At 39.8% G+C, this 21,187-nt stretch overlaps 1 protein-coding gene across 2 annotated transcripts in view; it reads right to left on the bottom strand.

Annotated features, from left to right (window-relative positions):
• Positions 1-21,187, bottom strand: part of NIPAL2 (NIPA like domain containing 2) — a 46,189-nt gene that overhangs the window by 13,185 nt on the left and 11,817 nt on the right. For both annotated transcript variants that reach the window (XR_010090691.1, XM_063450301.1), the window contains exons 3-5: positions 19,840-20,011; positions 13,137-13,196; positions 7,138-7,259 (exon numbers count right to left, since the gene is read on the bottom strand). Coding sequence is in view for 1 of the 2 variants with exons in the window: in XM_063450301.1 (XP_063306371.1) it covers positions 7,138-7,259; positions 13,137-13,196; positions 19,840-20,011 (354 nt within the window). In the remaining variant the exon portion in view is untranslated. The remainder of the gene's footprint in view (positions 1-7,137; positions 7,260-13,136; positions 13,197-19,839; positions 20,012-21,187) is intronic.

Raw genomic sequence — 21,187 nt, 5'->3', positions numbered from 1 at the left:
TTAGACCACAATAGCAGAACTGGAAGCATAGCGGACAGAGCATTTTCCCAAATTCAGCTATTTTGGCCTTTAAGAGTATGTCAAAACCTTTTTTTTTTTTTTTAAAAACCCTTTTGGCATTATTCACCTGGCCTATGGAATGCTAGAAAAGCGTTCTAATTGCAAGCGTTGCTTCAATCCAGCACAGGGAAAGGCTCCTGGTGCTGCTCGGTGTGCCCCATCTAACATCACGGGAGCTACGGCGAGGTTCAGTTTAAAGGCTTCTCATTAAACTGACTCAGAGCACATGCACACTGAGCCACGAATGTGAAGGGGTAAAGGAAAAGCAAGAAAGAAGGGGGATGGCAGGGAAAGATTAAATATGGGATAGGGGTAGGAGCGCTACATTGAAGGAGGGTGAAAGGTAGGGGGAAGCAATCTTACCCCAGAGCTTTGTGCTTCCAATGTCATGTGTGCTGGGGTGCAACTAGCCCCCAGCACAAAATTATAAATAACTCTGGATGTGCTGTGTCTCAAGCTGCACATCCAGACTTCAACCACCATGACCACTTCTAACCACTGAAATGGTCATGGTGGTTGGAGTAACCCTTTACATTTGAAATTCACTGTGAATTCCCCACAAATTTCACGTTCGTGAATACCATATTTTTGTCTCTCTTTCTGAAAGCAACATAAAACTCAATCAGAATCTAATTGGACTTCTGATGCTCGAACTCTTGTCTTTCCCACAAATAAGTATATGCAGAGAGATAGAACCATTCAAGTATCATGACTTGGGAATGAACATTCGGAAGTAGTTACCAAACAAACTACGATAACTCGAAAATGACACACACAAGGGAAAAAGCGATACAGAAACCAGAACTGTATTATGCACGAAAACATGGCGCATCCCATTTTATATGTAAAATCATAGAAATTATTTAAAAAGTGCAATGAAGAAAAAAAACAGATTTCTAGCACAAGAAAAATACAAATAAATCAGAATTTCACATTTCTACATTTACGGTCTGTAGGTCTGTAACAAAGCGCCAATGACCCGTCCCATGAAATTACCATAATGTAAAGGTCAGAGCGTTTTACCTAATTTAAAAATCCACTGCCATGCACAACCTAATGAACCTAAAATGGGGAAGCATGGCACTGTATGGCTCGGAGCCTCGCTTGTGGCAGGAGCCAAAACAAAAACAGAAAAAAGGAAAATATAGTGTAAAATGACCCTCTATTTTTAATCTATTATGAGGATTAAACACAGTGCATAAAAAAATATAAATAAATGTTTAGGGATAGGGGTTTTTGAGCCTAGCAGCTGTTCTCCTAAGAGCAGTTCTAAATCAAAGTTTGGAACTGGAGGGAAACATGGGATGTGTTGAACTGGAGCATGGGAACATAGGATGAGTGGAAATGCTTTGTAAACCGTCAGCATCCATATTGTGGCCGCTATAGGTTTTAACATAGACTGGATCACCGTTTACTTACCTGGCTATATGCAGCTAGAACCAAGCATGTGTAGCCCATAGCTTGCTCTCCTAGAAAATGAGGGAGCCCAGTCCAAGTCATGCATGCGGCAGCGGCACACAACTGCTGCATGCAGAGCCTGGCTAAAACGGACATTGTCTGTCTATTAATAAAGTAATAAGTAAGAAAAACTGAATATTTAAAAGCTCTCAGCATATCACGATGATACGCCGCACAGTCAGTCTGAAACGGTTATGGTGTCATGAGAAACTCTAAGCATTGGTCACTGAAACATCCGACTTGCTAAATGCATGCTTCTAAAACGGAGCTTATAGGTTCAGCTATTTAGGCGAGCTTGGTGAACAGACCTGACACCACCCTTGTTTATAAGAAACCGGTTTTGTAGCTCTCTATCTAATGTGGCTTAATGATTAACTTCTACCGGAGGACATAAATAGAAATAATACAATTATATATATATATATATATATATATATATATATATATATATATATATATATATATAAAAAACACACTCTCTCTCTCTCTCAAGGTATATGCACATTAAGCAGATGGGACTGGAATGCATTACATATTACTATATTAGGATGACATTAATTGCCGAGTTTATAAATCAAGCAGAGTAGCAGCACCTCCTAACACCCCGTTTACATCATTAATTGGCAAGCTCTGCTACTTTTTCTTGCAATTTTAAGTTTATGCACAATTCCCCCCACCCTGTCTCTAAGTACTACTTGGTTTATCCATTGACATTTGAATAGAACTCTGACAGCATAATACAGTTACCAGTGTGTTCATCACAAGGTAAATCAATAATAAGCGTGACAGTAAGAAGAATAATGGAGATTACTAGCATAAAGCGCCAAGGTTGAAATCTGTACTAATTGATGCCAGTCAGCTGTCAAACCGGTGAATACGGATGAAGCAGAGTTTCCTACTAATGCAAAATATATTAGTATTCCGATAGGAATGCAGACACATCACCAGCTAAAGGAAAGTTGGGCCTGATTCATAACTGGTCTCTATAGTCTTTATCACTTAGCTGGAAAACTATAAATTATATTAATTGAAAGTGCTTATAAAAGAAGCACATATTGATTTCTGGTTTGAGTCATATTTCATAAATGTGTTAAATCTCAGTGAACAAAATTGAGAAAACAATCCCAAAACAAATCATATAGTATAAAGGAATAATTAAAGCAACCATAGGAACAGGGTAGCATCGGCTGTCAGTGAGCCATGCGTTTGGTACCCTCATATTTGAATTACAGATGGTGACCTCCTGATATATTGACCTCCTTTCATTTTCACAAGTGGCTGGACATCAATATTGTATTTGTGGCTCTGAACATTACATAGAAGGTCCCATATGTGCTTATACTGGTGTGTCAAAAAATTATATTCAGGAAGGATACAATTGATTTTGCTAAAATCAAAGCGTGTTCGACTTGCTAACTCAATGGTGCCAATTTTATTGATCTCAGATTTATTTAAGGCACAGTGTGGAGGTGGTGAGGCTTGGGGAGATCAGTATATAGAAAGATTGGTAAGTACATTACAGCAGTACATGAGTAAGCAATGAGATTGTATGTGACAGCACAAAACATGAAAATGTCGAGAGTATGTCTGTCAATCCTACCTGCACCGCAAAGTGTTGTTTAAAGAACAACTTGCGATATCTACTCAGGGTGAAGAGGAAGAAAAAATATTGCAAACACAAATAAACACAGAAACACTGGGACATATGGGCACAGAGAGTAACGGACAACAAAAAAACAAAAATTATAACTCCAGTAAATTTTAAAATACATGTGAAGTAGGACCACGATGCATGTGAAGTAGGACCTTGTCACTAACTTATAGTGTAAGTGTCTTATCACTATTGTCAAGAGTCTAACCAACTTGTATCCTATGCAACTGTAATGGTGATATCAGATCTATGGGTGAGGAGATAGCATAGGTAGCACAGGAAATATTCTGGAGAAATCTTGCAAATAAGCCTGTATAATGTATGCGCAGGGTTTGCCAAGGGTATGGATACTCTACTTGTCCCAACAATGTAAGTGGCCATATACGTCAAGAGTGGGTATATGGTGTGCCATGTGACTGGTTACAAATTCCAGCAATTAAATACATTCTATAGGGGGTCGAGCCCCATTGATCTGAGGGGAGAGAAAGACTTCAATATCATTTAACCAACAGAGTGGCTGCCTCTCCCATCTGGCAACTAAAGCTAGTCCGAAAACTGAGCAGTGGCACTCCTCTAACAATCGTAACTCAACAGGGCCAAAATTGTGCCGTAGAGATTATATAGTAAGAATTAGTCACACTAAGCATTCAGTTTTCTACTTACACTGCTGCTGGAGACGATTCTTTTACTCAACCCAGTTAACCTGATTCGAGTAGTTACTATAGTGACATTTTTAGAAGAGGTAAACATAAAACACTCACTTCTATTGCACTTCTAAGCAATTTGCGCAAATTTGTTCCCAAGATGCTTTGCATGCACACATGCCTCGTGCATAATTTTCTTGTGGTTCCATACATGTACAGTCACTGGCAACATTCAGAGAATCAGAAGACAAGTATATTTGCATTGTGTGTCAAGATGTGCTAAATCAGCCTTCTCTTTCATATACATTGTAATAAAAATAAAAATTTAAGGGGCGGAGCCTGACCGGGGAGCTGAGCAGACACGTTTACTGAGAGCTCCTGAGCCTGATCCCGGTTTTAAGCAAAAATCAGGGGGTAATCTACAATTTCTGCACCCCAGTTCACCCTGCCTTGTCACACAGGAGCAGGGGTACCGGGAGACACCTTGATCGCCTACATGCCCGCTGTGATGCTGAACCGGAGGGCCGAGGCCTACAACTCGCAGAGCTGGAGAGAGGCGGCCGCTCTCCCAGCTCACCGATCCTCGCAGCACCCGCAGTATCGGACCTCCCTCCCCCCCCCAAGACCGGCGGGGGTTATCCCGGTCCCCATCGACGTGTACCATCAGCCCACAAGCGATGCAAAAACCGACGGCACTCAACAACAGGCTCCGCACCAACAGGCTGTAAACCGCACAATGGCGACCGCAATCCTTAACACAGAGCCTGCAGAAACTCGGCCCCTCCATGAACGCCTGGATGCCCTGCTGAATAGTTTTTGGGAAAAACTGGAGCAGCGGCGTTTACAACAAACCCCCAACCAACCTGCAGTAGTGGGGAAGCGGGAGACTGCGAGCCGGAGAGGGCAGATCCCGGACATGGCCGCCACTCCTTCAATGGCGGAGTGCCCTTCCAGGCAGAGGCCCAACAGGAGATTCTCTCCAAACCACCGACCACACCGCAGGAGGGTCGCCCGCCGCCGGCGGCGGAGAACCACCAGATCCCTCCACAGCGCCCATAAAGGGAAAGACCCGGCCCAGAGAGGTACCCGAGTCTGTGGACACGAGGTGGGGGCCCAATGTAAAGCCTGGAGCTGGGGAGAAGCTTCTCACCGCACTCAACCCCTCTGCACGTTTACCTCACGGACCGACGTCTATCTCACTACACTGCCGAACAACCGACCATCCATCCGTCCGACACCAGCCTTGATCCTGACCGGCATCGGCTGAATGCTTCCAAGGACTCAGACAGAATAGGCCAGCGCTACCATTCCCAACGACACAGCTACCTTGCCTCCTGACGGAATCGGTTCAGCTACCTTGATGGACTGGCACTGTGCTGGACTTTCCCACCTAACGATCTGAGCAGCTGCTCTTCACGTTATATTTTAATTTTATATTTACAGTCTGATTTGCTTTGAATTCATGTCCAGTTAATGACAATAGGTCGCTGACTGACTGCCTTGCCTACTGGGAACCGTGTTAAATAATCTCATGTTAAGCAGGATAAACCTGGGCCTAATTGCTTGCTAGAATTGAGAGCCTGCTGTAACCTAATATAGACATATCTTGCCCACTAGTCTGACCCTAGCATTTAAAGGGGATTATCCCCCATACACTTGGTCTCCAGCTTGTAACTATCCGTAACCTTGTATATGTACTGGGAATGCTTGTTTGAAGCCTGTAATTACATGCATAGCTTAGGAACACTGTGATGCTTGAAACGCCTATAAATCGCTTATAATTAATCGAAATGTTTTAATGAGTAACGATCGCAGTTTTTCCTAAATGTGAAACACAAACCAGCTTGCCAGCATTAACGTATGTTAAAACGATACCTGCTAAACTTCACTCTTTTACCTTAACTAATGATGTTTTATTTTGTGACGCTTAACCTAACTTGAAACGCTGTGATTATTCATGTTTAAAAAAAAGAAAAATATGGCAGGCTTTCTTGGGAGTGTAATGTGAACCATCTTGTTACCATTCACATGTGTTATCCCCATGTACCTCCCCTTTCTGTTCTGTACCCCATAACGCATATGCCATAATAAAACAAAGATTGACAAAAAAAAAAAAAAAAAATTTAAAAAGATTAAAAAAAAAAAAAATCCTTTTAGTTGGCTATTATAATGTTCAGCCTCTCCACAGTGACAGGTCATGTTAAGGAGTCTTGTTCTGAAATACAGATTCTTAAAGTTTGAACTATATTTATTCTAAAGGTCTGTATTAAACAGTAATGAGCAATTTCACAGCGCACTGCACTGATCTATCTGGTTCTGTCCTCATTATGGACTTAACATAGCTTAGGGGATACATTACAGATCTCATTTTGCATTAAGTGGAAAGAATTTGTGACGTCAAACTTACAAAGGGCTATTTACTAAAACGAGAACTGTTCAGAATTTCTACTGAATTAAAACTCTTAGGCCAAAGTATCTCAATTGTATCAAAATGTTGAGAAAGAACCATCTAGGGGTCAAACGTCGATCGGGACTGTGTGTATCTTTCGCTAATTTGCAATAAATTATATCAAGTTTATTTACTTAAATTCTGGAGTGCACCCTTTTCATTTTGGATTATCTACTAAACGCAGATAGCACCGGGGTAAAACATTTCTGTCTTTATACTTTAAAGGTGAGTGCCAAGCCTTCGTTATATATATACACACACACATTATATATATATATATATATATATATATATATATATGATCTAAGTAATTTGTATGTACTTTATAAGCTTTTATTAACTTTTACAAACTTTTTTGCATGCTCTAAGGGGACAGCCTGGGAGCCCCCCTGCAGTCACTGCACAAGCCGGCTATTCCGGCCATGTGATCGCAAGGACCCCGCGATAATATCCCGGGAGGGCCAGATTGGGCAGAGGGGGGCAAACCCCAGGATCGCGACCGTCGGCGTGGGATCAGCAGGGACCCGGTAAGTCCCCTGGATGGCGGGCATGTTCTATGCCGCCCTCTGGCATTTAGAGCCACCCCAAAAAGGACGACATAGAATGCCGACCGTCCTTAAGGGGTTAATATTGCAGCACTAAGTGCAAATAGACACTGCACCTAGACCACTTCAATGAGCTGAAGTGGTCTGGGTGCATACAGTGTCCCTTTAGCTACAATCTGAGTTTTAATTTAAAAGCCAGTTTGGTTTAATTAACAGGATATGAAGAAAGGAGGTACATGCTTCAAATATTTTGAAATAAAAATGTTTTACACTTTATGTTAATCAAGGAAGGCTTTTAATATCCATAAAATGTAAGAAAAAATAGCTTACCATATAAACTAAAAATTGCCAGCTTATAATATATCTTTGTACTTTCACCGCAGTGATTTCTTGGAATACATTTGGAGAAAATGTCACTAAAAGATATGTTCCTGCAATTGCCAAACTCCCTCCTGTAAAAGAGAAAAAAAAACAATACTATTAGGAAGTAAGCAAGTTTATTACCTTAAGTTACTTACATTTAAAAAAAAAAAAATCACGTTTGACGATTTGATGGAGCGTGATTAAGTATTAATCATGTTGGCATTGTGCAGTAAACCCAGCAGTCTAACTATACTCCATAACACAGAATTAAAAACAAAACAATAAAACAGTGGCATTTAAAGCGGTGGATTTATTCATCTCTGCAAGTGTTTCAATATTAAATCATCTGAGACAGTACCGCAGCCTACAGGCCAACTGAGAACACTGAACCATTAAACGCCAAACATAAACTTTTACTTTCTTCCAGTAACGCAGTAATTCCCATCACAGATCAGCTCAGTGGAAACGACACTACAGAGATGGAATGTGCCCCACCTGTTGTATCAGCAAGGCTATCCCACTGTGCCACTCATTCTCTCTAACTGCTGGAAAAATGAGGCAGAGGTGTACAAGAAAACAAAAACAAAAATAGTGCGTTCAAAATAACAGAAATCGGGGTCATTTATTCATTTCATAAAATGCCAAATGTGATTTTAAGATTATTATAGAAACTGCATTTTTGGTAATCACATAGGGCTCTTTGTGGTAAAACTGAAGATTTTCCCCAATTTGCAAGTTCATTTTTTTTTATCAATGCCGCCTCTGAAAAGGTCCACATTTCTTAGAACATATGGCATTCAATCATTTATCCAAAACACCAAATTAAAACCCAAAATGTTTTTAATCTGTACATTCAGAAATGCTTGCTTGCTCATGTCCAGCTCTCGTATCACATAATTCCCATCAAACGTTGAATGGTTAATTTTGAAATGCAGTTCTGCATTAGATGCGTCACAGCAGTTTCTAGGTCAAACCACTTGAAAATGGTTTAAAGGCAAGTGCAGGGGTAGTACCATAAATATTACAATGAGCTGTGCTGATTGAAGAGTTTAGAATAATGTATCAACTGGATTACTAAATAGGTAACAGGATATTCTATTCCTTAGTGTTATGCAAATATTACTTGTGAAAAAATATTTTTGTTAGGATCTAAATCAATTTTATGAACATACTTCGAATTATAGCTGGAAAACACGGAACTTTGGCATCATTACTATCCTTTCTTAAACTTGGCATCACTGTTGCTTTAAGCCAAACGTATTATTGTGTTGAGTGCTATGGGTATACAAAGGCAAAAGTCTTTCCCAAATAGAAATTCCCCCCCTGGTGAGTGTGCTGTGGTTCCTCCAGACTTACACTGGAAAGTAACTTTTTGGCCTGTCTCGTAGTGTAAGACTTGAAATTCTGAGCTTTTAGATTTATTTAAAGGAACACTATAGTCACCTAAATTACTTTAGCTAAATAAAGCAGTTTTAGTGTATAGATCATCCCCCTGCAATTTCACTGCTCAATTCACTGTCATTTAGGAGTTAAATCACTTTGTTTCTGTTTATGCAGCCCTAGCCACACCTCCCCTGGCTATGATTGACAGAGCCTGCATGAAAAAAAACTGGTTTCACTTTCAAACAGATGTAATTTACCTTGAACAATTTTATCTCAATCTCTAAATTGAACTTTAATCACATACAGGAGGCTCTTGCAGGGTCTAGCAAGCTATTAACATAGCAGGGGCTAAGAAAATCTTAATTAAACAGAACTTGCAATAAAGAAAGCCTTTACAGGAAGTGTTTATGGAAGGTTGTGCAAGTCACATGCAGGGAGGTGTGATTAGGGTGCATAAACAAAGGGTTTTAACTCCTAAATGGCTGAGGATTGAGCAGTGAGGCTGCAGGGACATGTTCTATACACCAAAACTGCTTCATTAAGCTAAAGTTGTTCAGGTGACTATAGTGTCCCTTTAAATACATGAAAATAATAATAACATTGTTTACTGCATGGGTACAAAAAGACAATTTTAAACAATATAGTTCCAACAGGCACTCTGGAGACTTTGTATAAGTGCAAGATAGATTAACCAGAAAAACATGCATTTAAAGATCTGTTGTACTAAGGGGTGTCTGTCTTATTGCATAATATATATATATATATATATATATATATAAATAATACATATTTATCTGTAAATAAATAAATAAATAAATAAATAAATGTCAATAAGACACCTCTTGGTACAACATATCTTAAACTAAATGTATGTTTTTGGATGTTTTTTTTCTGGCTCATATATCTGGCATATATGTACACACACCTACAATGCCTGCCCTCTCAATATGTGACCACCTTGATGTACTCTCATATATATAGCAGAATATTTCTGAGATGATACATCTGGAATTAGATTTTTCTAAGCTTACACCCATCCCAAAGGAAAATACTTGGATTAAATGAACTGACAGTTCTTTCAACGTGAAATTATTATCTCCATATAGGACAGTATCTGTTTGATAAGAGAGTATTTCACTTATCCCTTTAAATGCCATTGACCTGAACGCAGAGTTTGCAATAGTGCCAGAGACTTATTTTCAGTCAATGAAAACCTCTGTTTCGATCAGGGTTAAAACACTGACTTCTACCAAGAGCAAAACTAGCCCAAACTTCTATTTTATGTAGATACAATACATTCTATTGATGCAATACAATTGGGTTAGTAATCTAACATATTACAACAAAAGCGGTTTCCATTAATTTAACACGACCAAGCTGTGTCTTTTGCCCAATCAATGTATCAATGTATTTGTGTGACCTTTTACATTTCTTATATTCTTCACAGCCCAATATTTGTATTACCTACCCATCATTTCTCATAGGAGTCTTGGATTGGCAAACTAAAACAGGACAGAGAGGAGAAGCCCGCTTATTGCCCATGTAAATTTGCTTCAAATGCCTTCTCACCGGTATCTGTGATCAGCTTCAATATAATGTGTCGGAAAAACCATATAGGTCAACAACAACAATAAGGAAGATGGAATTGCAAATTTGATTCATTGCTCAGAGCCCACAAATATTTTGACTGTTCGCTTTATTGTGATTTGTTCAAAAGCAACTCACATTGAAAAAATTCTGCAATTGATGCAATGCTTTTCTTTGTTAAGTATGGGGAGAATCACAGCAATTGACAAAAAAATAAATCTAAAACAACAAAGTATGGCTTCAGTCTTGACAATCTACAGTCTACACTGTCAAAAAGACATTCTTCACGTCACTCGTGTTGTTTATTAGATTTTTTTGTTTATTGTTTGATTAACCAGCTACTCTGCCTCCCACAGTTTTTTGTTTTTTTTTTGGTTTTGCTGACATGGTAACATCTTTGTCCCAAAAAGTAAAGCAAAAAACAGACAACAGAATTTGCTAAAACAGCTAGAGTTACTTTTGAAAATTTTCGGAGAGAAATACAAAAAATTCGAACAAAATTTTATCACGAGTTCCAAGTGTAGTGATCTAAAGGATTGCAATTCATGAGCATCGGTCATTATGTCTCTTCTCTATAAAACTGCAGTTACAGGAAACTAGGTACACTTTGCGATTTATACGTTCATAGAACTGCAGGATTACGATATTGATTTTTTTTTTTAGTTAGCTTCTTTTATGATCAAAGTAATTTGATGCTATACTGTAATTCTTGCAGAATAAAAATGTTTTGTAAAAATTTTGACTTTTTATTTTGCTACACTTGATCACTAAGTACATAAAGGAAAATAAAAATATAAAATTAATAACATCCAACTGCTCCTTAAAAAGACACCCAGTACAATAATTGCATTCATGTTCAGTTTATTACTGACTTACTAATATAAAAAAAAAAAAATAACAGCCCAACTAATGCAAAGTCATTTCTAGTTAAAAGTAACAGTACAAAAGCCAGGTTTGGCATTCCTTGAAACATGTGCATGACATCTGAATTTTGCTTAAAAGGATGACAATACTAATTTACATCAACGTGGGAAATCGGGAAAAAAATAATAATCAAATATCCAAATTAATGGCAAAGAAAGTAGTCTATTTTAGGACCAGAGCCTATGTTTACAGTGCGTAACATTTTGTAACTTGATTAAAAGACCAAATCTGTGTCTTATTAAAAATTGTGTCGGAAGGAAAAACACGATAGAGACACACACACAAGCACACACACACTTATCAAACATCCGATTAAAAAATAAAGACAGCATAATCTGTCATGATAATTCCACAAAAAAAGATTTTCTGTTTTCAAGAGATGTTACAAGCCTTATATGGTCCTGGTAAAATCTATTCACCTTCATTACGGCTATAAGCAGAATAGAAGCATACTGTCAAGATGCAATTTAAAGCCTTGCTTTTGAGTTCTAATTCAATAGAATATTGCCGCTACAAAGAACATGTTCCCTAATGTTCTACATTAATGGCATTTCAGGTTGCTAACCACACAGTCATGCAGCATTCAAGTGGAACTACATGATTAAAGTATATCCACTAAAATGTGGAGAAAAAAAGGAATGACACTCCAAAAGCAAGCTTTTGGTTATGGTGCCAGGAGTGCTCATGTGCCAATCATTTTAGAACAGTGGATCTTCTGGGCACCACACACTGACCCCACGACTATTAAAAGAGAGCCTACAGCTCCTATTTAATTCCCCCTCACCCAAAAGTGCAACAATTATATGGTAAGGAGCTGTCTTATGGATGAACCACAACTGCAAATTATATAATACACACATAAGATACACAAACACATACATACATACACACACTGGAAGACCAAGCAGTCACACAGGAGTCTAAGACCAGAGAGACCAACGTGTGCACAGTCTGGATGGACTACAAGAAAGCCTATGACACAATGCCACACACATGGATACTGGAATGACTGGCTCTATACAAGGTCAGCAAGACAATAAGATCATTCATTAAGAACTCTATGGGCAAGTGGGAAAACAACTCTAGAAGCCAATTCCAGGACAATAGTGAACATCAAATGTGGCATATACTAAAGTGATGCACGATCCCCAATGCTGTTCTGCATAGGCCTCAACGACCTTAGCCAGATCATCTAGAAGAGTGGATACCGATACAACTATTAGAGTGAAGCTACCATCAGCCCTGTAAGCCAAGAATGAGCAGGACACTGACTCACTGATCCACCTAACTAGGATATACAGCAAAGGCATCGCAATGTCATATGGACTAGAGAAGTGTGGGCTCGATTATAGCAAAAAGAGGGATAATGATCAGGACAGAAGGAGTTCAAGAACCAGAAGTCCAAATAGAAGATGAAGAGAACAGCTTCAAGTCCCTGGGGGTACCACAAACACATGGCAACCACGAGGAAGAGGCAAGGAGGATAGCAACATCTAAGTACCTCCAGAGAGTCAGACAGGTCCTGAAGTCCCAGCTGAATGGCAAGAACAAGATCCAAGCCATCAACACATATGCTCTATCAGTCATTTGGATTTGGAGGATTTGGAGTTAAATGTGTTTTACAGACACAATCTGTCCTCTCTACGACTACATTTAGAAGGTTGGAGAAATCACAATGTTCCATCTTTATCTATGGTGAATTGTCCTGTTTTATTCACCAAGTGGGTAAACAGTGAAATGGAAAGGGGTATTGCCGGGTTTATGCCAGAATAGTCAAAATGGAATTAGTATCCAGTCTCAAAATAATTTTTAGAGGTGTCATTTTGGCCTCAATTCTGGTTCATTCGTTCCAACTCTCATTTTAATGAATGAACCCCAAAGGGGTGTTAAAGCCGGTCTTGGCATGGCAAATATTCTTGCCACGCAAGAATATGGCTTTTATCGGTGATGCGAAATACATCACTAGTATGGCCATATGGCCGCCCACCAATCCCCTGGTAACACAATTTAGGATATCCCTGATGTTCATCTTTCACCTATTAACCAGCCATATATATTGAATCTTGGCTTACCTATTACATCTGATGCCCGCAGAGTTTCTTTCAGGAACACAACAGAAATTGCTGCACTACCTGCAAACATAAAAACAAAATATTAAATCATACATGTACAATAGATGGGGTGAAAAAAATGTAAATCAATAAAGGGTTACTCCAAGCACTATGACCATTTCAGCGATTTGAAGTGGTCATGGTGCCTGTGTATGTACTGCAGCATTTTTCTCTAAAAGGTTTCACGTACAGAGACAAACACCATAGCAGAATTGGCGTCTGGATCCAGTGTGCTCTGTGTGCTGGCATCAAATAGCCAATGTGGACATGCCTCCTCAGTGAGGCGGTGTAATGTCAGCCAAAGAGGATAAGGCTTCGGGAAGAACTTGGTCTCGGCACCAAAACGGCAATACGTTTTCTCATTTTTCATTTATTTAAGTTTGAGGAGCGTAGGACCATCTCAGAAATCTTTATGGTAACCAAAACCAGTTTTACAAAAACACTGTTATTGGTTGGAGTACAACTTGTCATTTCCACGGATTGCAAGTCATTCTTACACAAACAAATATTATTTATTATTATTATTATTGTAGTCGTTTATCCATAGAGTCCCATTTTAAAATGTCACACAGGGAAGTGTGACCAAAACATCAACCTATTCTCAATATACAGGCTTTGGCAGTTGAGAAGTGAAGTTGCTATGAGATATCTTTTTTTATTTATTTATTTGAAGTGTCAGCCTAAAGAATTTCTTATAAAACGATCAATACTAAGAATTATTGGCGTATAGCAAATCATCTGTTCAGTTATTTCATATTGTTCCACCACATGAGCTGCAAGCTTCCTAGAACATATATGGTAATACACTATCAACATATTTTGTAGTGGTTATAGTGGCAAGGGTCCTAAGCGCCATTCCATAACATAATATAATATAAAGGGTACTTTCACTTTAATGATAGCACAGACACCAAGAAGGACTGCAGCTGCCCGAGGCACCCAGGTTAGTGCCAAACCACTCAAAAACAGCTTGATTCCTCACTATGGGATGGTGCTAGAGGCACCATAACTACTATAACTACTATAGCACTCTACAGAGGGCATGGTGTTTAGCATGCTCCTTTAACGGAGTTGCAGCTAGTCGTACTCTTCTTTTGATTGACAGGAAGGACAGTTCCCCTTGAAAATGATCTAACAGCTACAAATGTTTGTACATTCCAACATCAAGTGTATCAGCATTAGACTTGCAGCATTATCAATAACAAGGCGTTGGATAATACCACCACTCTAGTGGCTATTTAGATCAATCTGAAGAAAAAGTGCTGTTCTATGTACATGAAAAAAAACAACTTTTTTTTTTTCGATTTGATCGATCAATACACTTTACTGCTGGCAGCGAAACAACAGTGTCTGGTAATTACGAGGATGAGAATTCTTTGAAGACAAAACTGCTCGTCGAATAATGCTGGTGGGATGGACCGTGGCGCAAACTAAGTGACATTTGAAAAATAAATAAATAAATGTAATTGCATCACTTCTATTAAATGTAAGACAGTGGTATTTTGTCAGCTATGCACTTGATAGAGTATACAGATATTTGCACGTTCTAGATTTGTAACTATTAGATAATTTTGAACCTCTTAGGGAGCCACTTCTGGATGGAGGAGAAAATCCCTGTTTTCCACTCCCTATGCCCTTTCATTCCCAAAATGCTGGGATAGGGTATGTCTCTCACCTAATTCCCTCTCACAAACATAGTTTATAAATCTTAGTGGCTGTAATATGTAATATCATCCTACTGCCCCCCCATAGCTTGTTTTAGTTCAAAACATCCCTTTGCCTTTCCCATGGACTGGCTGGGAATCCTTCATGATATAGATACTAAAGCACAGAAATTCCTTCAATGTTATAGGGATTACACTCCTAATTTAGAACCCTCATTCCAGCATCCACGTGAATCCACCCTGGAAAAAACAACGTTATGGTATGTGTGCAGAGTCCTTATTGGAAATCTCCCCTGTTAAAGTTCAAAATCCTCACACAATCCTACCCAATGGCTTTTAAGGTTCATTACAATTTTTTATCAATCTCTGTTTTATTATATCGCTGTTTATAATAATGCCTACAGGACACATGAATTTAAAATTAGTTTTCTTAGGTTTATAAAAAAAAAAAAATAATATGAAATTGTTGTCAGGTCAAGAGAGCCTTCTTATGCGGTCGATCCAACCATTTTTAAAGAAGAAAAAAACAAAACATATTTTTAGCCCTTCATAGATTTAATATACAGTATGTGTAACAGTTGTTTTATTTATTTATTTTTAAAATCGGTTCTGAAAATATGTTCACCAAAAACTCAATCTCCAAAGGCACTTCAGATATGACAAACTACAGCTATCAAATATTTGCTGATAATGATGGTAGCTAAAGTCTACAAAGTAGCCCACAGTACCACTAACAGGAGTTTTGCACTCCACAAGATGAAGACTGAAAAAACACAATTCTCACCCCGGCTGACAGTGATCGGGGTCAATTACGCATGTTTTCTAACTGAAACTAGACCTAGATTATTCTAGATGTTTTGGACTACACCTCCCATGATGCTTTGGCAGCATTATGGGTGTAAGAGCATTATGGGGGATGTAGTCCACAACATCTGGAGTGCCGAAGGTTGCCTACCCCTCGACTAGATGGTGAATATTGTAATTACCATTATTAGGTGGCAGGACTTGAAATTGGAGAAAAGAGACATTTAGGAATCTAAGTATACAATGACCCTGTTTCTGTTGGATCCATATAAACTCCAGATGAGTGGAACCTTCTCGACAATAACCTTGGCTTCTTTTTCTTCTATGAGCTATCCCCAGATATTCTAGTGTTTGTGGAAGGGAGGGGGTTGGGCATTGAAAGGTCATGTTATAGTCAGTATTCATCTCAATACATTTCAATTAGTTTTCATTATGTTCCACAAACAACAGCAGAACCATAGTCAGAAGAAAATAGCACTACAATAAAATAATAATTAAAAACGACTGTCAAAACCAACATGTCATATGATTAAACTGTGAGCAGACCTTCTCATATCTACACAATTACAATCTTTATCAACCATATGACGGTCAACAGATTGTTTTCACAACACTAGTGCCAAGGTATACAGCGTGCGATGATATATACAGAACCACTGTACTCATGGATCCTTTTTACATGAAATCCAAGAGAAGTTTTAAATATACTGGCAATATACACAGGGCACTGAATGTAATCCTATAACAGTCTGCAAGCTAAAAAATGTGTTAAAGGACCACTCCACACCCATAGAACACTGCAGCTTGTTGAATTGCTATCTGGCTGTGGAGTATCCCTTTAAATAACCATTTAGAAGAGTGCCAATTTCAAAATAGAAACACGTCCCCTACTCTTGTTAGCTCCACTGAGCTAACAGAAGTAGCAGGTGCATTTTAATAGAGCGAGTCTGCCTTATAATATTGTCAGCAAGAACTGCCTTGGGAAACGATCGCCAGGTTACTGGTAGGAGAGGAAGCGCTCCCCTTCTGCTAGTTTTTGCAGTGTCTATCCCCCCTCCCCTCTCCACGTGTCTCAGTCTCCCCCTCCACACGTGTCTGACACCCCCCCTCCCCTCCACGTGTCTCAGTCTCCCCCTCCACACGTGTCTGACACCCCCCCTCCCCTCCACGTGTCTCAGACTCCCCCCCTCCCCTTCCCGTGTCTCAGACTCCTCCCCTTCCCATGTCTCAGGCTCCTCCCCTTCCCATGTCTCAGGCTCCTCCCCTTCCCATGTCTCAGACTCCTCCCCTTCCCATGTCTCAGACTCCTCCCCTTCCCATGTCTCAGACTCCTCCCCTTCCCATGTCTCAGACTCCTCCCCTTCCCATGTCTCAGACTTCTCCCCTTCCCATGTCTCAGACTCCTCCCCTTCCCATGTCTCAGACTCCTCCCCTTCCCATGTCTCAGACTCCTCCCCTTCCCATGTCTCAGACTCCTCCCCTTCCCATGTCTCAGACTTTTGCTGCCCCCTCCCCCCAATCCTGTGCCTTGGAACTGAGCCACATGGAGGGGAGAGGTGGAGATACATGGCGGGACTGGGGAGTGTTGTAACTATCTACGGTCTGCTATAGTGAGATTGCTCATAGGAGAATTCCGAGCAGTTTTTAGTTGGATAGCATATCCTGTTATAACCGGAGCAACTCTGCAGTGTGTCCTGCTTTGCCCGGGATTAGCGACTCAAGTACCAGAGTCCTAGCTCTCAGGGTAGAAGTTCACCAGGCGAGCTAGCGTTATTTCCCACAGGTGATACAAGGTCTGAACTGTTAAGCGTTCAGGAACAGAGATGCCAGGACCGTATTGCTTTCAGCTGAATCGCCAACTAGGAAAGACGCTGTGTTCCCTAGCAGAAACTGTACGGGCTAATGCAAAGAATCCCACGGGCGATACTAGGCATGAACTGGTCCACCTTCAGGGCCAGAGATACCAGAGCCATATCGTCACAATGTCCATCTCACTCAATGGACTGCGGAGATGGACACTGTGGACACGCAACTGGCATTAAATGTGTGCTATCACCAACTTATTGCACACAGAAATGAATACATGTTGTGACAAAAGTACTCCTTTCCCTTGGTACCTTGTCCTGGGATTGGGGTGTTACACACAGTCTTTTCAGGCTTTAGAGACACTTCACAAGCTGGATGAGGTAAAAGGACTTGCTCTTTTATTGTGGCTCCAAAATAAATGCACAGTAAGGTATAAAGGTAACAAAAATATACAAAACAAAAGCCTTGCTCTTCTGAGCACTAACTAAACAAAATAATCAGCTAACTGGGTTGGATGGCTTGTCCATTTCCCAACATAAACAACCTTACTGTTTCAGGTTTTCAGCTCTCTGTTTCCACTCACAGAAACCAAACACAATCTCCCTCCTTCCTTGGCAGGGGAGTACTTAATAGCACTGGTAATTGACAATCCTTTTCAGGTGAGTTAAATTAGGATTCAAACTCTGGAACTGGACTTCTCACCTGTAGGTTACAAGCAACTTCCAAAATGTGGAGTGGAGCACTGGCCCACCCTACTCTCCAAGTACTCCACTCCAGGGCCCAAATATACACATATTTAAAGTGCAACATTCATTATAACATAACACATTTCCCTGGGGCTAATTACACAAAGTAGGATCCTTGCAAAATCTGGGGAGGTATATAGATTCCCTCCAGCACAATTCCTTGCTTTCGGTCACAATGTGTATGTGAAAGCAACAACATATACCTTTAAACCTAGTGCCTCCAGCTTCTGTGATGTACTTTCCTACACTTCATCACTTAAAGACTCTGCCTAACCTTAAAACAAATTCAAGTACAGATACTTTTTAACTTTCTTTTGAAAGAGCATAACATGTACAGACAGGGAGAAAAACCAGTTTAAAAAGTTTTTTTTTTCTCTCATCTGTCAGTCAATGCCTCGGGAGACACTGAATACTGATAGGATTGACTGACAAGGGAGAGCAGAAACAACACGCTACGGGATGTCCTTCTGCTCTCCCAAGAACAGGAACGGAGTGACGTGACAATGATGCAGGCGTGCTGACATCACTAAGGAGGTTTACCCTGCTTGGAACTGCGTCCACAAGGAGGGCATATCAAAGAGGACAGCTGGAGGATCGAAGGTGGGTGTTACAAGAAGAATAACACACATGAAATCAGCGCTGAAACAGTGGAAAGCTGAATAAATCTCTATAAAGGTCATACAAAGTTTTATTTTTGTGAGTGAGTGTTACAATTTAACTCTATTTAGCACACATTATAAGCTGTATCACTCAGAAGAGGCTCTAGATTTTGTGATCTCTGAGTCAACACTCACAAGTAAAGCCATTTAATTGCCTCACCTTCCCCCAACCCCAAATAATTCCATTCCCACTTGCATTGGAACATGCCCTTTGTGTCTGTGTTGTCAGGTTTTACATTATGTATGTGCCCCTCCTTCTATCTATGTTCCAATGAACATAGATGGATATGTTCCAATGACCCATCTAGTGCCCATGTTCCCAAGTCTCCCCTTGTGTCTATATCCCAATGTCTCTCTTGTTGCTACCTACCCATATCCCTCCTAGTAGCTATGTGCCCATATCTCCCCTGTCCTTGTGTTTTGAAGCATTGCAGAGAGCCATGGGGGAGAGGGCTCTGAGGTAATCAGGACTCTTCATGCTAGGCGCAGAGTGCTTTGTGGAGGAGGCAGGAATATAACAAAACATCATATACCGTCTCTCTGTTGGCGCACCCAGCACTGATGTAATGAATCCTGTCAGAGCATGCTTTCATTTCCATGCTGCTCAGCGGTCCATGGTATATTTAAAATAAATAAATAAATATAATATTACATTTTTTCCAGTAATTTTTTTCAGGAATTTAAAACAAGAATTTTGCAAGAAAACAGATTAAATAAATATCTAGCTGGGCTGGAGAATGATTCTGAGTGTACTCTTGTGGCCTAATATCACTTTGAACTCACAACATTTCTCTTCTCTGAATAACCCTTCTAATCTTGAAGCAGCATATAAATGAAGTCAACCAATGATGATTCATCTAAATTGGTCTTCGTGAGATGTCAAGAATGGGAACCAGTGAGGCTTTAGAGCCAATGATTGGCAGTGATTATGATTGAATATCCATAGTTCAGTAAATAAAAAGATTCAGATTCAAATAGTACTTACCTATAACGGCCACACATCCCAATGGTGCAATAAGTGTTGCCGGGGCAAATCCATACGCTGCAAAGTTGCCCAGTTCTCCAATGCCCATCACAATGATTCCACACCACCATAGCTTGCTTTTGTAGTAAGGGATAGGATCCTGTTGTCTTGCTAGTCGAAGATGCGTGTATTTCTGAAAATGATGCGGTTGTGACATGTATGTTAGATGTTTACCTTATTACCATTTTCTTAATTATGCACATTGAACATCGAGTTAGAATCCCATTTAGTGCCATCTAGGTTTTGCAAATCTCGGGAGAATGGAGATTCATTACAGGCTCCAGTAGCTAAAAAATTATTTATCGCTTACATCAGAGGGAATTAAATGGCAAGTCCACCAGCTGGAACAGTGTTATTAACTACAGAGACAAGGTAAATATTCGTGACAAGTTTCCATTTATTACTGAAAGTAACAATTAAAGGGGAATTTTAAGCAATAAAGATCATTGTAGCGATTATGGTGCTTAGAGAATCCTGGCATCACCCTAGATTTAATATCAAACATTTTACAAATGGTTTGACATAAACTGTCAAAGCTTCCCAGTGCATGAAGGCTGCCACCATCTCAGCCGCATTGATACAATAATTGGCTGAGATTGCTGTGCTATCCCAATAACTCTCCCCAACCAATCTAAGGCTACCAATGCAGTCCAGGTTGGATGAAACGGACATTGATTACACAGAAGTTTTAATTCCCCATTATCAGTGTGGCGGGGGAGGTGTTAGTCTCAGTATGCTGGGAAGAGCCCCTGTTGATGTCAAACAACTTCTAAACAGTTTAACATTAAATGACAGTATAGAGAGTTGCAGTGCTTACGTTGCTTAGAGTATTTCTGTAATATGCAAATAGATATATACACATGCCACATGCTGTCAATTGCCTGCACAAGAAAAATGACGTTCTGAGGAACATCTATTTGGAGTAGAAGCTGCATAGTTCCCTGGTATGTTTACATTGTGTATTTGGGATAAGATTCTACGATCGTTCTCCCAATAGCAAATGCAGCTTAGGAAGCACAAAGCGGAGGTTAAGGCAAGGGTTTGGGAGACACTTTGTTAATACACGTTTGGTAAGAGCAGGTGAGAGTCTTCAAAGACTATATGCAAATTTTCATATAAAAAAAACAAACATAAAAACTGTTTGTAAAAACATTCAACATAAACAGCAAATTCTAGCCCTAGTACCTTGCCCCTAACTGCAAACACCATGGGAACAGTTAATCCCTCTGGTAAATATTCATGGTATTTAGCATTTGTCAGCATCAACAGAATTTAAAGATTTTGAACAATTTTGTGGACAGACTAGAAA

The sequence above is a fragment of the Pelobates fuscus genome, chromosome 4 (assembly GCF_036172605.1).
Source record: "Pelobates fuscus isolate aPelFus1 chromosome 4, aPelFus1.pri, whole genome shotgun sequence".
Classification (NCBI taxonomy): Eukaryota; Metazoa; Chordata; class Amphibia; order Anura; family Pelobatidae; genus Pelobates; species Pelobates fuscus.
The sequence above is the reverse complement of the archived record's forward strand: the minus strand, read 5'-3'. Positions and strand labels throughout refer to the sequence as shown.